Source organism: Protomyctophum parallelum (assembly GCF_964188405.1).
Source record: "Protomyctophum parallelum genome assembly, chromosome: 19".
In the NCBI taxonomy this organism is placed as follows: Eukaryota; Metazoa; Chordata; class Actinopteri; order Myctophiformes; family Myctophidae; genus Protomyctophum; species Protomyctophum parallelum.
In genome coordinates this window covers 9650706-9670109 of record NC_139717.1, presented here as the reverse complement: position 1 = coordinate 9670109, position 19404 = coordinate 9650706, and the positions used below count along the sequence as shown (strand labels likewise).

General features: G+C 40.4%; 1 protein-coding gene across 4 annotated transcripts in view; it reads right to left on the bottom strand.

The window, feature by feature from the left end:
- Positions 1–19404, bottom strand: part of ankrd6b (ankyrin repeat domain 6b) — a 61611-nt gene that overhangs the window by 27256 nt on the left and 14951 nt on the right. For all 4 annotated transcript variants that reach the window (XM_083790680.1, XM_083790681.1, XM_083790683.1 and 1 more), the window contains exon 2: positions 15658–16081. In XM_083790680.1, coding sequence (XP_083646806.1) covers positions 15658–15783 — 126 coding nt within the window. In that variant the 5' untranslated portion in view covers positions 15784–16081. The remainder of the gene's footprint in view (positions 1–15657; positions 16082–19404) is intronic.

The window sequence follows — 19404 nt, the reverse complement described above, 5'->3', positions numbered from 1 at the left end:
GCATGGTTCATGATGTCTTAATGTTTTGGTTTAATGTATGACATGGGTTATTTTTGGTATGTGATGTGGTGTTTTGGGACATTTGCATGGTTCATGATGTCTTAATGTTTTGGTTTAATGTATGACTTGGGTTATTTTTGGTAAGTGATGTGGTGTTTTGTGACATTTGCATGGTTCAGGGTGTCTTAATGTTTTGTTTTAATGCATGACATGGGTTATTTTTGGTACGTGATGTGGTGTTTTGTGACATTTGCATGGTTCATGGTGTCTTAAGGTTTTGTTTTAATGTATGACTTGGGGTATTTTTGGTAAGTGGTGGTGTATTTTGTGACATTTGCACGGTTCATGATGTCTTAATGTTTTGGTTTAATGTATGACTTGGGTTATTTTTGGTATGTGGTGTGGTGTTTTGTGACAGTTGGACGGTTCATGATGTCTTAATGTTTTGGTTTAATGTATGACTTGGGTTATTTTTGGTATGTGGTGTGGTGTTTTGTGACAGTTGCACGGTTCATGATGTCTTAATGTTTTGGTTTAATGTGTGACTTGGGTTATTTTTGGTATGTGATGTGGTGTTTTGTGACATTTGTATGTTACAGGTTGTCTTAATGTTTTATTTTATTGTATGACATGGGTTATTTTTTTTTTTGGTATGTGGTGTGGTGTTTTATGACATTTGCACGGTTCAGGTTGTCTTAAGGTTTTGTTTAATGTATGACTGGGGTTATTTTGGTACGTGATGGTGTATTTTGTGACATTTGCACGGTTCATGATGTCTTAATGTTTTGGTTTAATGTATGACTTGGGTTATTTTTTGGTAGATGGTGGTGTATTTTGTGACATTTGCATGGGTCAGGGTGTCTTAATGTTTTGTTTTAATGCATGACATGGGTTATTTTTGGTACGTGGTGATGTATTTTTGGTATGTGGGTATGTGGTTGGGGAATTTTTACATGGTTCAGGATGTCTTAATGATTTGTTTAAGGTATGAGTTGTATTATTTTGGTAAGTGATTGTATGTTTTGTGGCATTTGCATGGTTCAGGTTGGCTTAATGGTTTATTTTAATGTATGACTTGGATTATTTTTGGTACATGGGGGTGTATTTTATGGCGTTTGCATGGTGCATGGTTCAGGCATGCCCGGGCATGTCTGTGGCCGTTTGAGATGTGAGGTTGGGGTTAATACTGAGTAATGTACGGCTAGTTCATGGTAGTAGGGTACATGTTTAAAGTAATCATGTATATCATATTGGCGTAACTAAATTTGAAATGAGTTGAGTGGACTATGTATTTTTAGATGAACACACTATGTTGTTCACCTATAATTATAGGGATCGATGACTAGAGTAGATTGACGACATTTTACAATAGCTACTATTAGGTATTATTGACATTTAAAGTTAGATAGACTATAGTCTATACTACATGGTGGTATAGGCATCCATGGATTTCCAGGGGAATTCAACCCGAATCTGTAGACGGGGTCTGTACACAAAACACATTGTTTTGTGTTGACAATAACTACGAGGCAATAACAGCCATCATACTAGTAAATATTATGTATACTAGTTAAATTATCTAAACTCTGTGATTTGGCATAGACATTTTTCACGACACATAGGAAGAGTCTAAACTACATGCATAATAATAAAATATGGTTGAATGTTTCAAATACTGGATAGTTAGAATGGGCCATGATATGGTAATGGCTGTTTTTAATACAAGCACCTTAACATCACCATGTCTGATGGTGCAGTGTGTAAATGTAACAGGTTATCTACATGGTGTATACTAAAGCATGTAATACTGATGTACCGATGTTTTTCCAAGAGTTCAGATCATATAGTTTAGAAAATTGTGTAAGTCTATACTATACGAGGTCTTTAGATCATGGTCAGCACCAAATATCATACCAAAAGTCTGTATCTTATGTTTATCAGGTTTTATTTTGATCAGAAAATAGACAATTATGCAGATGAACATACACTGTAGCACAACATGGAGCAAAATGTACAAGACAATGAATCACCAGGACATCAAATATACTCAGTCATCAACTATTTCTAATGTATATATATATATATATATATATATATATATATACAACGATGCAATCATAGTGTATTCTGAATATTGCTCAAACAAGGGTAGGCGCAATAAGCCTCGGCTTCAGCCTTCACCTTTTCGGTACCACTAGTAACACTAGTGGAAATTCATGTATGTACTGTACGTCTGTATGTACTCCTTTTATTGACCGAAATAAAATCTATCTATCTATCTATCAGGTCAATCATAGTGGCAATAGTTATGTCCTTGATTATTATTATTTTTTGGATCATATCAGGGTAAATCCTTCCAGTAATGCAAATAAGATGTACATAGCCTATGGATTCTTGACATTGGCAGTGGTCCTACCTCAATACCGCTAGTTCTCAATACCTTAATAACCTCCGGTATAAAATCATCAGTCCACAACTTGTTCATTAAATCTTTAAAATGATTGTAGAAGTAATATCGGGGCGTAATATTCAAACATGTGTGCTCGGTTTGACTAGAATGGTCTATGCGGCAGCCGTTGCAATCATCCTTCATCTGTTCGGTTATAGCGTTTGCGAGTAGTTGACCAACATGTATTTTCAGAATATCTGTAAGATTTGTGGGGTTTGTCCCAGCAAACTCATCCAAAGTCAGTGGCCAATTCAGGGGGTATGGCGGCGAAAGCAATGGTGTGTCGGAGGCTGGAGGATCATGGGGACCAGTTGAATTTGGGGGTGATAGGTCTACCCTCTCAAAATACTCTGTGTCCCCCGCACCATAGCCCCAAAATGCCCTCTCAAAATGTTCATCGTTCTCCGGATCATAGTCGCAAAAGCCCCGGGCATCATCATATTCATCGCTGTCCGTATCTGCAGTACTGATGTTATGCCACCACGGGGGGTGTATACATGGTCCATTGCGGGTCCATCCACCATGAGAGGTCCCTTCATTCGAGTTTGATTCTCCCAATGAAGAAGTAGAATCCTCCATGGTGCGTGAATGGCGCAATATACCGGCAATAATGAGTTAGCATTTTACCTATAGTGTAGGAGGGGGTGGGCTGGTAGCTACAATTGTTGGTCCATCGGTTTCTAGATCAGAGTGGGGTGTGGGTGCATCGTTTTCTAGGGCGCTGTACGAATTATGATTTACAGGACGGTTATCCATTGAGAATAATGTAGCGCCAGCTGGCTTTGGGGGATCACCGAGCGAGAAGCTACTATGTCTGGAATCACCGAACGAGAACCCCGTAGGTCTGGAATGGCATGTCTGGTAATCCACAAGCCTCAGTTTCTTTTCATTGAAGTAGTCCAATGATCGTGAATCCACACGTTTGACGCCTCTAAGGTAGCCTTCCAGTAGGTCCAAAGATTGATTCTCTATAGTTGTGAAGAAATCCAAGGCTTCACACATCACATGCTTTAGAATCCCTAAATCATCCACACCAACGGCTAGTTGGATTGGAAAGCATTTCTCTTTCTCCATGATACTCTTAGGTCTTTCAACTGGGGTACCGCATTGAGATTTGTATCTTAGTAGCAACCATAAGTTTGACCTAGAACAGTCAACGATGAAGCCCTCAGTGTCACTACGCGAGGGCATTTCAGAGCTCGCCCGTACAAATCGAGATGGCTTGATATAGCCAGGGTTTATCTTTGTATCCAATTGCAAATACTTACAGAACTCAAGAATAGGAGGGACCAATCGCTCAAATTCAGATGCATAGATGCGTATGTAAGGCAGCCGGTCTTCAAAGATACTGTCGCCTGTTTCCAATGTATAGAGTTCAATAAATCGATGATTCTTGAATGGAAAAAAAGACAGACGAATTTTCCGGCCGTCGGATAAGGTCCAAACTTTCCTATTCTCATCTTGGTAGTAGGTAGAGTACATGTCGTCTTTCTTTCTTCACGGGCAGCTAGTGTCTCTGTTGTAGGATTACTCAGTTATGCAGGGTTATTCTCCGTATTTAAGAACATCCCCGGAGAGGTGGAGCCTAAAGAATAACTGCCATACTAATCATGGCCGACCTTTGAGGTCAAACAGGGTTTTGTATACAGTACCGGATACGTTACACCCCCAACATAAGAAGGAAGGATCATCACCAATGCAAAATCGTGATTAGTTACAATAGTCGCAAAGTTTAGTATACTACCGCCGTAAGAACCTAACTAGAATCTAACACCGGTAATAGTGTAAATATATATATATATATATATATATATGAAATAAAAACAACAATGAAGATATGTTGATATTTTTTTTTATTACTGAGAAACATAGCACGTATTTACACACGTATGTTACACATTACATTTATTAGACATGTTCAGTTCATTCCCATTCGCTTTGGGGTTTCAACCAGGTAGAGTTGGGTTTCAACCATCTAGTTTTTAGGTGAAGCAGACGCTGAGATCGTCGACTTGCCTTGGTTGCAGACAGAGGGGAGGGTACGTCCTCATCACCAGAGTCTGCAGGGGATGGTGGTGGATTGGAGTAGTTCTCTGGTTCAGAGTTCGGTGCTCGGGAGGACGGGGTTGTAAGGGAGAGGTGTACAAATTCCGCATTTTCGGACAGTCCAGGAGTTTTCTTGCTCGTAGTCATGTCCAATGGTTCGATGCTAGCAAAATATTCCTCATCCGTATCGATTATTAACCCGTCCGACTCGAAGTCCTGCTCATCAATTCTCGACATATGGTTACTTACCAGCTCCGCGGCCATGATCTCGTCCTCTGCCCTCTCTTTGTATAATTCAAAATCACGGGTATAGACAAATCTACCCCGTGTTGAATTATATTCCTCTAGTCTGAGAGGGGTAATATACGGGCTATATGACTGGTGCTCCACAGGTTCAACGGGGTTACGTGGTTTACCCATAACCTCCATGACTAATACTGAGAGGAGATAGTTAATGACAATTGGTGTTTCCTGAGAAATTATCTCCTATAGCCTTATCCTCTGGTGTGAATAAGCCTTATCCTCTGGTGTGAATAAGCCTAACTCTCTTTGCTCTATACATACATCTAGATCTGAGCCCTCCCTTTTAATTAGTTTGTTCCTTAGCTATACACCCCACCCCTCTCAGTGATTATTCATGGTAGTGTCTACAATACATTTACACTGATACATTTCAACTAGGCTATTAACTTATGTTGTCGTCAGCATTTTCAAACCAGTATCTAAAAAATAATGCATGTTTCTACATGTACATGTATCAATTTTTGTTAATTATTAGCCATACGATTTTGAACAATATTGATCAATATACTTTATAATTTAAGCTTGGAGAGTCCACGGCATAGGCTATATAGAGTAGATGCATAGATGTAGATAATATCCTTATTGCCGGTATATTGCGCCATTCACGCACCATGGAGGATTCTACTTCTTCATTGGGAGAATCAAACTCGAATGAAGGGACCTCTCATGGTGGATGGACCCGCAATGGACCATGTATACACCCCCCGTGGTGGCATAACATCAGTACTGCAGATACGGACAGCGATGAATATGATGATGCCCGGGCCTTTTGCGACTATGATCCGGAGAACGATGAACATTTTGAGAGGGCATTTTGGGGCTATGGTGCGGGGGACACAGAGTATTTTGAGAGGGTAGACCTATCACCCCCAAATTCAACTGGTCCCCATGATCCTCCAGCCTCCGACACACCATTGCTTTCGCCGCCATACCCCCTGAATTGGCCACTGACTTTGGATGAGTTTGCTGGGACAAACCCCACAAATCTTACAGATATTCTGAAAATACATGTTGGTCAACTACTCGCAAACACTATAACCGAACAGATGAAGGATGATTGCAGCGGCTGCCGCATAGACCATTCTAGTCAAACCGAGCACACATGTTTGAATATTACGCCCCGATATTACTTCTACAATCATTTTAAAGATTTAATGAACAAGTTGTGGACTGATGATTTTATACCGGGGGTTATTAAGGTATTGAGAACTAGCGGTATTGAGGTAGGACCAGTGCCAATGTCAAGAATCCATAGGCTATGTACATCTTATTTGCATTACTGGAAGGATTTACCCTGATATGATCCAAAAAATAATAATCAAGGACATAACTATTGCCACTATGATTGACCTGATTGCATCGTTGTATATATATCTATATATATATATATATATATACATACATTATAAATAGTTGATGACTGAGTATATTTGATGTCCTGGTGATTCATTGTCTTGTACATTTTGCTCCATGTTGTGCTACAGTGTATGTTCATCTGCATAATTGTCTATTTTCTGATCAAAATAAAACCTGATAAACATAAGATACAGACTTTTGGTATGATATTTGGTGCTGACCATGATCTAAAGACCTCGTATAGTATAGACTTACACAATTTTCTAAACTATATGATCTGAACTCTTGGAAAAACATCGGTACATCAGTATTACATGCTTTAGTATACACCATGTAGATAACCTGTTACATTTACACACTGCACCATCAGACATGGTGATGTTAAGGTGCTTGTATTAAAAACAGCCATTACCATATCATGGCCCATTCTAACTATCCAGTATTTGAAACATTCAACCATATTTTATTATTATGCATGTAGTTTAGACTCTTCCTATGTGTCGTGAAAAAATGTCTATGCCAAATCACAGAGTTTAGATAATTTAACTAGTATACATAATATTTACTAGTATGATGGCTGTTATTGCCTCGTAGTTATTGTCAACACAAAACATTGTGTTTTGTGTACAGACCCCGTCTACAGATTCGGGTTGAATTCCCTGGAAATCCATGGATGCCTATACCACCATGTAGTATAGACTATAGTCTATCTAACTTTAAATGTCAATAATACCTAATAGTAGCTATTGTAAAATGTCGTCAATCTACTCTAGTCATCGATCCCTATAATTATAGGTGAACAACATAGTGTGTTCATCTAAAAATACATAGTCCAGTCAACTCATTTCAAATTTAGTTACGCCAATATGATATACATGATTACTTTAAACATGTACCCTACTACCATGAACTAGCCGTACATTACTCAGTATTAACCCCAACCTCACATCTCAAACGGCCACAGACATGCCCGGGCATGCCTGAACCATGCACCATGCAAACGCCATAAAATACACCCCCATGTACCAAAAATAATCCAAGTCATACATTAAAATAAACCATTAAGCCAACCTGAACCATGCAAATGCCACAAAACATACAATCACTTACCAAAATAATACAACTCATACCTTAAACAAATCATTAAGACATCCTGAACCATGTAAAAATTCCCCAACCACATACCCACATACCAAAAATACATCACCACGTACCAAAAATAACCCATGTCATGCATTAAAACAAAACATTAAGACACCGTGACCCATGCAAATGTCACAAAATACACCACCATCTACCAAAAAATAACCCAAGTCATACATTAAACCAAAACATTAAGACATCATGAACCGTGCAGATGTCACAAAATACACCATCACATACCAAAAATAACCCACGTTATACATTAAACAAAACCTTAAGACAACCTGAACCGTGCAAATATCACAAAATACACCATCACGTACCAAAAAAAAAAATAACCCCAGTCATACATTAAAACAAAACCTTAAGACAACCTGAACCATGCAAATGTCACAAAACACCACACCACATACCAAAAAAATAACCCATGTCATACAATAAAATAAAACATTAAGACAACCTGAAACATGCAAATGTCACAAAACACCACATCACATACCAAAAATAATCCAAGTCATACATTAAACCAAAACATTAAGCCAACCTGAACCATGCAAATGTCACAAAACATCACACCACATACCAAAAATAACCCCTGTCATACATTAAATCAAAACCTTAAGACAACCTGAACCATGCAAATGTCACAAAACACCACACCCCATACCAAAAATAGCCCATGTCATACATTAAACCAAAACCTTAACCCAACCTGAACCGTGCAAATGTCACAAAACACCACAACTCATGCATTAAAACAAAACCTTAAGACACCCTGAACCATGCATAACTCACAAAACACCACATCACGTACCAAAATAACCCCAGTCATACATTAAACAAAACCTTAAGACACCATGAACCATGCATAACTCACAAAACACCACATCACATACCAAAATAACCCCAGTCATACATTAAACAAAACCTTAAGACACCATGAACCATGCATAACTCACAAAACACCACACCACATACCAAAAATAACCCAAGTCATACATTAAAATAAAACATTAAGACAACCTGAAACATGCAAATGTCACAAAACATCACATCACATACCAAAATAACCCCTGTCATACATTAAATCAAAACCTTAAGACAACCTGAACCATGCAAATGTCACAAAACACCACACCCCATACCAAAAATAGCCCATGTCATACATTAAACCAAAACCTTAACCCAACCTGAACCATGCAAATGTCACAAAATACACCACCACTTACCAAAAATAACCCAAGTCATGCATTAAAACAAAACCTTAAGACACCCTGAACCATGCATAACTCACAAAACACCACATCACATACCAAAATAACCCCAGTCATACATTAAACAAAACCTTAAGACACCATGAACCATGCATAACTCACAAAACACCACATCACATACCAAAATAACCCCAGTCATACATTAAACAAAACCTTAAGACACCATGAACCATGCATAACTCACAAAACACCACATCACATACCAAAAATAACCCAAGTCATACATTAAAATAAAACATTAAGACAACCTGAAACATGCAAATGTCACAAAACACCACACCACATACCAAAAATAACCCAAGTCATACATTAAAACAAAATATTAAGACAACCTGACCCATGCAAATGTCACAAAACACCACACCACATACCAAAAATAACCCATGTCATACAATAAACAAAACCTTAAGACACCGTGAACCATGCAATTGTCACAAAATACATCACCAGATACCAGAAATAATACAAGTCATACATTCAAACAAAATATTAAGGTACCGTGAACCATGGAAAACTCACAAAATACAGCACCACGTACCAAAATAATACAAGTCATACATTAAACAAGACATTAAGACACCCTGGACCATGCAAAATTCACCATACACACCAGCACGCACGCACACGCACACACACACACACACACACACACACACTCACACAGCCCCCAGCAAAAGCATGTCCCTGACAGGGTCCAAATACGAACTATTGATCCCAGGACCACACACCCCAGATAGAATCAATACCGCTATCCCATAGCCTGCTCAGAAGAAGGGGGGGTGCAATATGCCCACACATGGGTATGCCTGGTCCCACACACCCATAGAATCAATATCACCATGCCGACTAAGTCATAATGATAAAGATCACTGGTAGAAAGGATGAGGCAGGCCTGCATGTATACAAACACATACCCCTGCACACACACACACACACACACACACACACACACACACACACACACACACACACACACAGAGGATGCGAAAATTAGTTTCCCATATCTTTTGATTTGGGGGATGACTTGAATTGAGTGAAATGTGCTATTTCGCGACTGTCCCAAGAGATGCAGGACGGGTGGTCAGCCCACCTGACACAATAGTGGTAGTCCCCAGGTTGCTCTTAGTCAGAAGAATGGTGGTCTGTAAGTCAAAATCAGTTGAAAAACCCTGGTATAACTGAATACATTTGTATATAATGAGAAAAGTAAGGGGTATAAGATAGTCCCCTGTAAAGCACCAATAATAAGCAGAATGATGTCGGACAGAGTATCATTAACACAGACCTGTTAAGGACGGTCAGAGAGGAAGTCTCTGACAAGATGGACAATACCACCATGTACCGTTATGTCATTGAGTCTCTGCAGAACGGTGTCTATCTGCATACTGCTGAAAGGAAACGTAAAATCAATAAAAAGCTGGCCTAATAAGATGGGGAGTTAGAGATAGTTCGCCAAGGGGTTAAGCAGGCTGACAGTTGCATCATCAGTTCCTCCCCGACTTTTTATAACCAAACTGGAAATAATCTAAGCTGTAAGTCTTTTAGTTCAGTGACTCCAGAGTTGTTGGTGAGAGCCAGAATACATGACAATATTTGTCAGAGAGAGAGAGAGAGAGAGAGAGAGAGAGAGAGAGTCAACCACCAGAGGTGAAATCAATACGATCAGCTCGTTTAAATCCAAGCATGCAAAATCAATACTCGCACACAGACACACAGCCTGTGCATAACCAACTGTCACAGAGGTCGGTTTAAAATTAGTTTCACTGGCATGTACACAGTACCACTGTAATTGCGAAATAGTTTGAACAGATGGTCATTGATTGCCTCACACAAAAGCAGAATTACAATCATGATGACACTAACTGCCAAACCGGCAAAGTCCACCCAAACAGGATCAATACGATGAGATCATCAGATAACGGAAACTCCAATCAGCAAAATCAATATAATGACGTCATCGGAAAAAAAGGGTTAGGCCCCGCCCCCTCGTCCCTAGGGAGTGCCTTCAGTGCCGAAATCGGACATAGGGGTCCCTGGGGAATAATAGTGCCTCTTACTACTACTCTGGGTTCTTATCCTGAATTTTTTCAAATAAAACGTTTCTTAAATCATGGTATAGTGGACAATAGAAAACAAAATGAAACTCATCCTCTACAACTCCCAGGTCACAAAGAGCACACAGTCGCTGCTCCTCAGGAACGCCAGTATATCTGCCAACCTCAACTGCCAGAGGTAAAGCACCAGATCTTAACTGGGCACAGAGGGACCTCTGTCCTCTTTTTAAATTAAATGCAACATAAGGTTCAGTCATGTAGTCCTCTTTAAATTGAATATAACTTCTTAATTTCGCAGTAATAAGTCTAGTCTACCTGTATAAATACCAGCCCATTTCACGTATTTGCTCTCTGTGTACTGCATTATCCAGTGTTCTTTTCAGTGTTTGTTTTTTATCTTCTTGTTTCTTGTTCTGTGGATTGTTTTCGCTTGACACTTGTTTCGGATACGTGCCTTATGCCTTTTACGGATTACCTGCCTGGATTTCCTCCCTGCCCGTATCATCTCCCTGTAAGCTTTCTTTTCTTCTGTGTATTAAATAAACACACACACATGCACAAATAGCGTATGAGGTGTATAAACGTACAAAGAGAATTCACCAGAGAATTCATCCATAACGTATGCCCTCCAGATTACAATTCTCCTTGACAGGATTAGCATGAAGTGCTCTGAGCACATCCTGACATCCTGAACGTCATATCCAAGTTAATGGACTCTACTTAACTAAATAAAAGGAGACTGGTGAAGCAGGATGTCAGCGTGCATAGCATCCCTTGAAACATGAAACGGCATTCCTGTCCGGATTGAGACAATCGCCGCTAAGCCAGTGTAAATACTCTTTAGTTACGCATCAAGTAGCCTATATATTCCCACAAACATTGAGGGCCATTACACTCGCGGTTCTCAAAGTGTGGTCCGGGGAAACCCAGGGACAGGGGTCCTCGAAATGTTAATAGAATAACTAAACCAAGTGTGTCAGCTTCAAAATCTGTTTAACCAATTTAACCCTATTTATACTTTGGCTATTTGACAATAGACAATCTAAGTCACAATGTGCCGTTATGCACCGTGTGGAAACATTCTCTCACACACAAAACATTCTCTTATGTGAATCCCCGGCACAAAGTATTTTCAGATGGGGGGTCTGCGGCCAAATACATATTAATTTGAGGGTGCTTGACGTGATACTGTTAGAACCACTGCACTGCACCTTGTGTATAATCTCAGTGAAGGCGTTGGTGTTTGTGGGTGCGGCTCTGCCTGGCATTCATGTGGATCCCGGGTTGAGTTACACAGGGCCTGTGTTGGACGACTGCCAGTTGCCAGTGGAAAAAGTACTTGCATGTTTTACTTCAGTAAATGTATCAATACTGCAATATGCAAAAACTCTATTACAAGTAAAAGTCCGGAATTCAAAATGTACCTGAGTAAAAGTACAAAAGTAATGGAATCAAAATGTACTTTAAATACCAAAAGTAAAAGTAGTCATTATGCAGAATGTCCTCTTTCAAGTTTTCAAATGTATAAACATATTTATACTCACAATGCGTTGCATCGTATAGATATTTATACTCACAATGGGTCGCATCGTATAGATCTTTATACTCACAATGCGTCGCATCGTATAGATATTTATACTCACAATGCGTCGCATCGTATAGATCTTTATACTCACAATGCGTCGCATCGTATCCCCAATCCCATTGTTTGCATCCGACGTATCTTTGTGTTGCCTAATCTGCGATGAAGATATTTGACACCTCTCAATGAACACGTCACAAATTGTGGCTTTTAATAGTTGTAATCAATGCATACAACGATGAGTGCACATCCAATTCAATGCCCAGGTGCAGCACAGTGCAGTGTGCAGTGCGCAACATAAAAGAAAGGAAAGTCTGCACACTGGTTAAATATGCTCTGCTGTTGTCCAGAACGCATTCAGCACAATAAAACACAGCAGACATAATTAACCAGTGTGCAGACCTTTGTGGGGCCTTTCTGGGGAGTTTGCATGTTCTCCCCTAGAGTCTAGGGTAGGTAGGTACTGTAGGTACTAGGTACCCTCACAAAAACATGCAGTAATCATGGTCTCTAAACTGCCTCCCCCTGGCCAGCCGGGGCGCCTGATGGAGGGGAAAAGGAACTGGTTGGAATAACGTGTTCCTTCCCCACTGAAACTCCCCACTGTCAGGTGAAAATAGCGGCTTGGACAATCATGCATTTAAGGGAGCATGAGGTCAGTCTGTTGCTCTCCCCAGATTGGGGAGTGTAGAGACACTGGGTGAAAAAATGGGTTACAAAATTGTGGGATAAAAATATTAGACAAAACAAAAACAGTGTGCAGACTTTATTTTACTGTATTGCAGAATGTGAATTGGTTTAATAGTTTCTCCTGCTTTATAATTATTCCCTTTTTTAGCCTGATTTATACAAGGCGGTGTAAGTAATGTTTTTTGTTAAAACAACTATATTCTCATAGTAATCACTAATCAATGCAGCATTTTAGTAAACAGAAAATACATTTTCAGATCAGGATACAATATCATCCAATCAGGAGCGCGGACTCATTCAGAATTCAGGATAACAAATGAAATTTCAAGTGATGAAACAAAACAATAAGCAGTTGAACTGGAACAGGTTCAAACACAAATTGAACCTGATGGGCTCTCTCTCCTGATGAAACTGGTGTGGAAATGTGTTTTCTGTTTACTAAAGAGACAGGGAAACGCCTGCTATTGAACAAACCTTTTAACAAAAAACTATTTGTTTAATTTAACCAAACAAATGTCACATAGAACACCTTTAAAATAGCGAATCTTCTGCTATCGCTATAGCTTCAGCTTCTGCTATCTTCAGCAACTGCATGCTAGTTTCAGCTATCTGCTAAATAGATCTTCTATTTTCAGCTTTTGTCTGTATTTCGCTTTACCTGCCTACAGGACAGCTTCTCAGACACATGCCATGATGATATGATAGTTTCACAGTAGATTTCCCCCAAAACAACCTCTTCATCCCTCTTCCAAAGCAAAGGAATGTTTCAGCCCAGTCTGTGTGAGGGAATTAAGCCTTTACGGTGGCCTGCTGCCAAAACCAAGGCCAGAAGCGAAACCCACCGGAATGGAACGGAGCCAGATGGAATATTATTTTACCTGCTAAAATGTAATAACAGGTGCATTCTAGATGCAACAGTAGTGGCCAGCAATTAAACCGTTGACTCATCCGTCTGTCTGACTATCCTCATGTCTGTTTAGGATTAGATTAAATAATAAATAAAATAAAATAAATATATATATATATATATAATATACAGTATATAGAGCACAATATATATATATATATAAACTGTATAATATAGAACATTCAGTGATAATAGATAACTTTATCTAAACCAGCTTTAAAAGCTCACATTGCAATGCGTTGTAACTTGTAAGCTATATAATCCTTATTTCCATTATCTGACGTAAACAAAGTATAGGATTTAAGTGATTAAACAGTAGTTTTTTGTAAACTACAAAGAACGAGCGAGCATCACACTGGGGTATGTAAAGATAAGGAGTGAGGAGATCATAGGGATCGACCCACATTCTAGCATTGCTGTTTCAGGTTCAGTCTTAGGTTACGTTGCAACTGCACCATATGACTTCACATCGTGCGCATCTGGACATGAATATAAGATAAGATAAGATAAACCATTACCACATTGTTGTCTCTGCCAGGCGATAGCTGGCGAAGAATATGTTGTGCGTGTGTGTGCTGTGTGTGTCTGTATGTCCGTCCTTACGTCTGTTACCAGCTAATCTCCGGCACCGTTGGATAACCTAATAATAAACTGCAATAACCTGCCTGACTTGGCGGATGTAGGCTGGCAGCAGTGTGGCCTGTGCAGCCAGCTGTGTAATAGTGACACAGCTGACTTTTAGCTGTTGGCCAGATGGAATGCACTGACAAAGCCTTTCTCACACAAGTGACACACACACACACACACACACACACACACACACACACAGCCTGGAACAGCGAAAGAATCCCCCTGTGGCCCAGGTGCGGGACTCCAGGGCCACAAACAGTCCCTTTCATCTCACCCTCCATAAACATGTCAACTCTAAATGGTCCATTGCCCAAACATGTGAATGTGATGTAACTATCTCCTCTGCCATTTAAGGCGAGTGTCCTTGTTGGACATGAGAGTTGAAGTGGGTTAGAACTAGGGGTGTGAATAGTTAATCGATTAATCGATCGTTAAGAAATTCTTCAATTAAACTTAACAGTTAACAATTAATGAAAAGGTCTGTGGTTCTATCATTGGGCGGTTTTCTGTGAACGTAATGCTCTCTGTGCACGCATGGCCGAAGAACGCACATGTGTGCCGGTTATAAATACCCCCCCCCCCCCACCTTGGTAGCCACAGAAAGTGGGGGGGGGAATCCCGATCATAGACTGTAACGGTAGCCACGCCCCTCAGAACATGCGCGACTTTATGGTAATTTTTTTAATAAATGGGACCATAATTTTCCAAAAAGAATATTATGACATTAGAAATGAGACTTTAAACTAGTGACTGGAAGCAGAAAGTATTCATGACCATGTTTATTAAGGTAATACAGTCTAGGTGAAGTTGGGCCCAAATACATGGACTTCTATGGGGCTATGCGTTTTTCTGGGTCCAATGACAGCGCCACAACAGGCCATTATATGAACTTTCGGGAAATCCCGATTTCCTCAGTGGCTTCACAAAATATCTGTCTGACTGCCCCCCTGATCTCAAATGGTAAAATAAATATTTGATTAAGGAATATAATATGCCTTGTGGGAAATTAAGATTATCAGATGAAATGAAATGATTATCAATGAATGAATCGATATTTGACATCCTTATAGTACAGGCACTGAATATTAACCACTTTCAACCTGGTGTACCCGTTGTGGGCATGTCATTGATTATAGGCTACTGTAATGATCTACTTCTATATCGGCTATCGGTATTTTTAACTATTTGTCGTACGCCACAACTCAGTGTATTATTCCTCTCACCTTGGTGACGGCTACTTTGGCTCCCTTGTTGATGAGCTGCACCACGTTGTCGGCATGGCCCTTGTGTGAGGCTATGAGGAGGCGCTCGGAGAGTGCGAGGACCGCCGCCGCATCCTGCTGGCTCATGAAGCACTCGCAAGGGTGACGCTTTACGCTGTCTCCAGACACGCTGCGTGACCGCCACCAGATGTTTGGAGGGCGGAAGAGGAGAGGGGAGGGAGGGAGGGGGAGGCTATGAGGGAGCTCCTCCGTCCGTCGACCCTCTTAACTCATGATGAAGACTTTCAGGCAGGAGAGGTGCCCAACGCGGAGACCCTTGAAGATGGAGACGATCAGAGACTACTGCCGCTGATCAGAGTGCTGCAGTTAGAATGTCCAAAAAACGCCGCCCAGGAGTCCTCCTCCCCTTCATCCTCTCGGCGGCCTGGAAGAGAACAGGAAGCACATGGAATGATAACATGTCCGCACGTGTTCCTCCTGGTAGCCTGGCAAACAGGAAAGCATGGGGGGGACGAGCATTGTGATTTGTGAACCCAGTTTCTAATAACAGCCCATTTGGAGAATGGTTACCAACGGCTACGGGACGGAAATGCTGCCTTTGGGGAATGCATGATGATGGTGAAAGGAAAGCCCAAAAAAAGGCCTTTGCCAAAATGGATGTTAAATTACACTACGCAAGTGGTGAAAGATCAGTGACCACAAACTGAGAGATAAAGTGATTGTAACATTACATTTAATATCACACCAGGGCGAAGACCTTGTACTGTACGTCCAAAACATAAATGGAAAAAATATTTTCCAATGGATCCAATGTAGTTTACTAAGTTTAGTCACAAGTTATTGTTAATTATTTTGATTTGGGAAATATTTATAAAACCCACAGACACACTTAACCGCTCTCTACCTAGCGTCCCTATTTTAAGCATTGTCATGTCATAGGCGCACAAGCTGCATCTGCTATTTTGGTTACTTTTTCACGACACTGTCATTCAACAACATTGATTTATGGGGGGGGGATTAATCTGGAGATAAAATATTTCTGCCCAAGTCTGTACTTTTGCCGATAATCCTCAACCATGACGCTGCGCCCCCACATAAACCACTTTATAGCCATTTCGTGACAGGCTCCCTTAAGCATCTGCATCAGAACTATTTTATGAACACTAAATCCGTGCACGGTCTTGTCTGGTACCATCTGTGGTAGAGACAGAACGACATCGCTGTTGGCAATTAAGCGGCAGGTGTGTTTCGATTATTTTAACCACTTTCAATCTGGTGTCGCTATTTTGAGCATGTCATTATAATAGGTGAAGATTTTCAAAACCGTTCAGTGGTTTTCTTCAAAGATTTCCCAAAAAGCTCACAATGTGTCGCATCTTTGAATTTATGATTTTTTATCAACTTTATTCACTTAAAATATCTGTCAAAACATTGGTAATCAGTGGGAATGAAAACGTGATCGGGTCAGCACAAAATCACTGACATCATCATTGGGGCTCTCTTTTTTGGCTACATACAGCCAGCAGAGGCAGCGAGAGAGTGACAGTCTGTCTGCCCAACGATGACAGCGTCCTAAATACCCCGTGAACACAATCCTAACCACACGCTGCACCACACACACTTGTGCGGTTTTGTTGTGTAAATGTTGGGCTCTAACCGCAGGGCAAAAAGGAGAGTGACTCACAGGAAGAAACTGCCACCAGTTGTCTCATCTCTCCTCTCATCATCATTAAAAACCATTAACATGCCAAGCTGACGGACATCTCCTGGCTTCAGTGGAAATCATTAGCGCACTTACTCATGTTCTCGTGTCGTGGGTTGGGATTTGTTTTGTTTTACTCTTAACATGTAGTCCCTAACAAGTGCCTGGTGAAATTGGCCCTAACCCAAAATATAGCGACTGTAACTAGGTGTTACAAGTGTTCTGTGTAAATAAATTATTATGATATCAACTTTCATCATCCATTTCATTGGATCCTCTGGCTCTTGGCTCTGACAGGACCCTCTGTTTAGTTTGTGGTGGCGTGTGAATTTGTAACACCACTTGCAGCTAGCTGTGCTTATGGCTGTTTACAGTATATGACTGTAGTCAAGTTCTAATTAACAACAGTTAACCACTTAAGCCCTTGAACCCTAGCATCCCTAATCTGGGCAAAGTGGGCATGTCATAATAGCCTGCTATAGGGTGAAAATTGGCTTATTTTCTGCTAAAATAGACGATCTATAATCTCACAACATCTACAATCACAATGATGCTTTGTGCTTGTAGGACGGATATTTTCAGCAAAAAGATATGGTGAAGAGGGAAAAAAGGAGGAGGCAAGGAGATCCTTAGTCAACACAAAGGGTTTAAGTGGTTAGGCCCTATTTTATACTTACTATACACATTGTCAGCTTCGGTCATTTTGGAATGCCTAAAATAAGGACACAAGGTCACAAAAGAACTTGAGCCTGTGAGTGTGAAAGGTCACCTCTAGCATAGCATTGATATGAAGGCAGTGCAGTGCACAATGCTATTGACAAAATCAAATATCACTACTTGACCAAAATACCAAGTAGTGGTATTTAATACCAAATACTTGACAGAATGCTGATGATGTCACAATGTTTTCAGGGTGACTAATGTGTTTTTATGCATGGAAAAATGCGTGGCTATGATGACCATGATGACCAAATGTGTAGGGTTTTTTCTTTTCAACCAGCTACAGCTTAGCAGTTCTGTTGTTCGTCTCTCTTGCATTTGAATATTGCCCCCTCGGCACCTATAGCATTCCTATCTGCCATGGAATGGGGTCCCCTCTTTTGTGACCCTTCGTGAGGTTTCTTCCTTTCTTTTCCCGTCAAGACTTTTCCCTTGCCTGCCCTGATCGAGGGCATGGCGGGTGTTGTTCGTTTCCTTTGTTAAATGTCAGCCCTTTGAGACTGTAACAGTGCTTAAGGGCTAGCTATACAAATAGTTTATTTCAGTTGAACAGTCTAGTATTTTATGAACATTTTTTCACTTTACTGTAATGTAGCCCTTAAGACCAGGAAAAGACAACATTTGAGCTATGTCACGACAATAACCAAATTCCCACACATGTTGATGTTGTTTTGATAGTGGTTCTCAAATGTTTTCATTTCAAGGCCTCCCATAACTTTGAGAGTGTACAAATGTACACTCTCAAATGACCCCACATGAGGGCCCCCCTCCGTTTGTTTTGCATTGTGGACTTGTAGATCTGCAATATTTCACCAAATGTTCACCTATTTCCGGCAAATGGATAGAGTTCATGCGGATAAAGGCTGAACAAAAACTGCCTTTGTAAAAACCTGGTTCTTCTCTTGAGGGCAAGAGGAGTGCGTCGGGTATAAAATATCATAAATATTTTCAGTCTGGTACGTCTCCTTTTCATCGTCCACCGGCATAGTCTCTGAGGCACACGGTGACTGTTTTATGATATGTACATAAAACAGAGACGCTGCCAGCAAGTCTCGACATGACTTACTATGTAATTGAAGTAGCTCTAATATGTGTTATTTATGCTGTTGGTACAGCCAATCATTTGGGCATATAGAGTGCTGAGCCTTTTGACTTTTGCAGTGTATACAGCAAGTGAATTACATTTTATGATCCATCCATGTGGTGTTTATTGCCCTATTAAATGCCAAACCGCGTCTTGGTAATCCCTGCCATGCTCCGCTCCTCCACACACACAAGCAAAACAGTAGTGCGCTGTAGGTAGAACAAAGGCAGCCACATTTGCT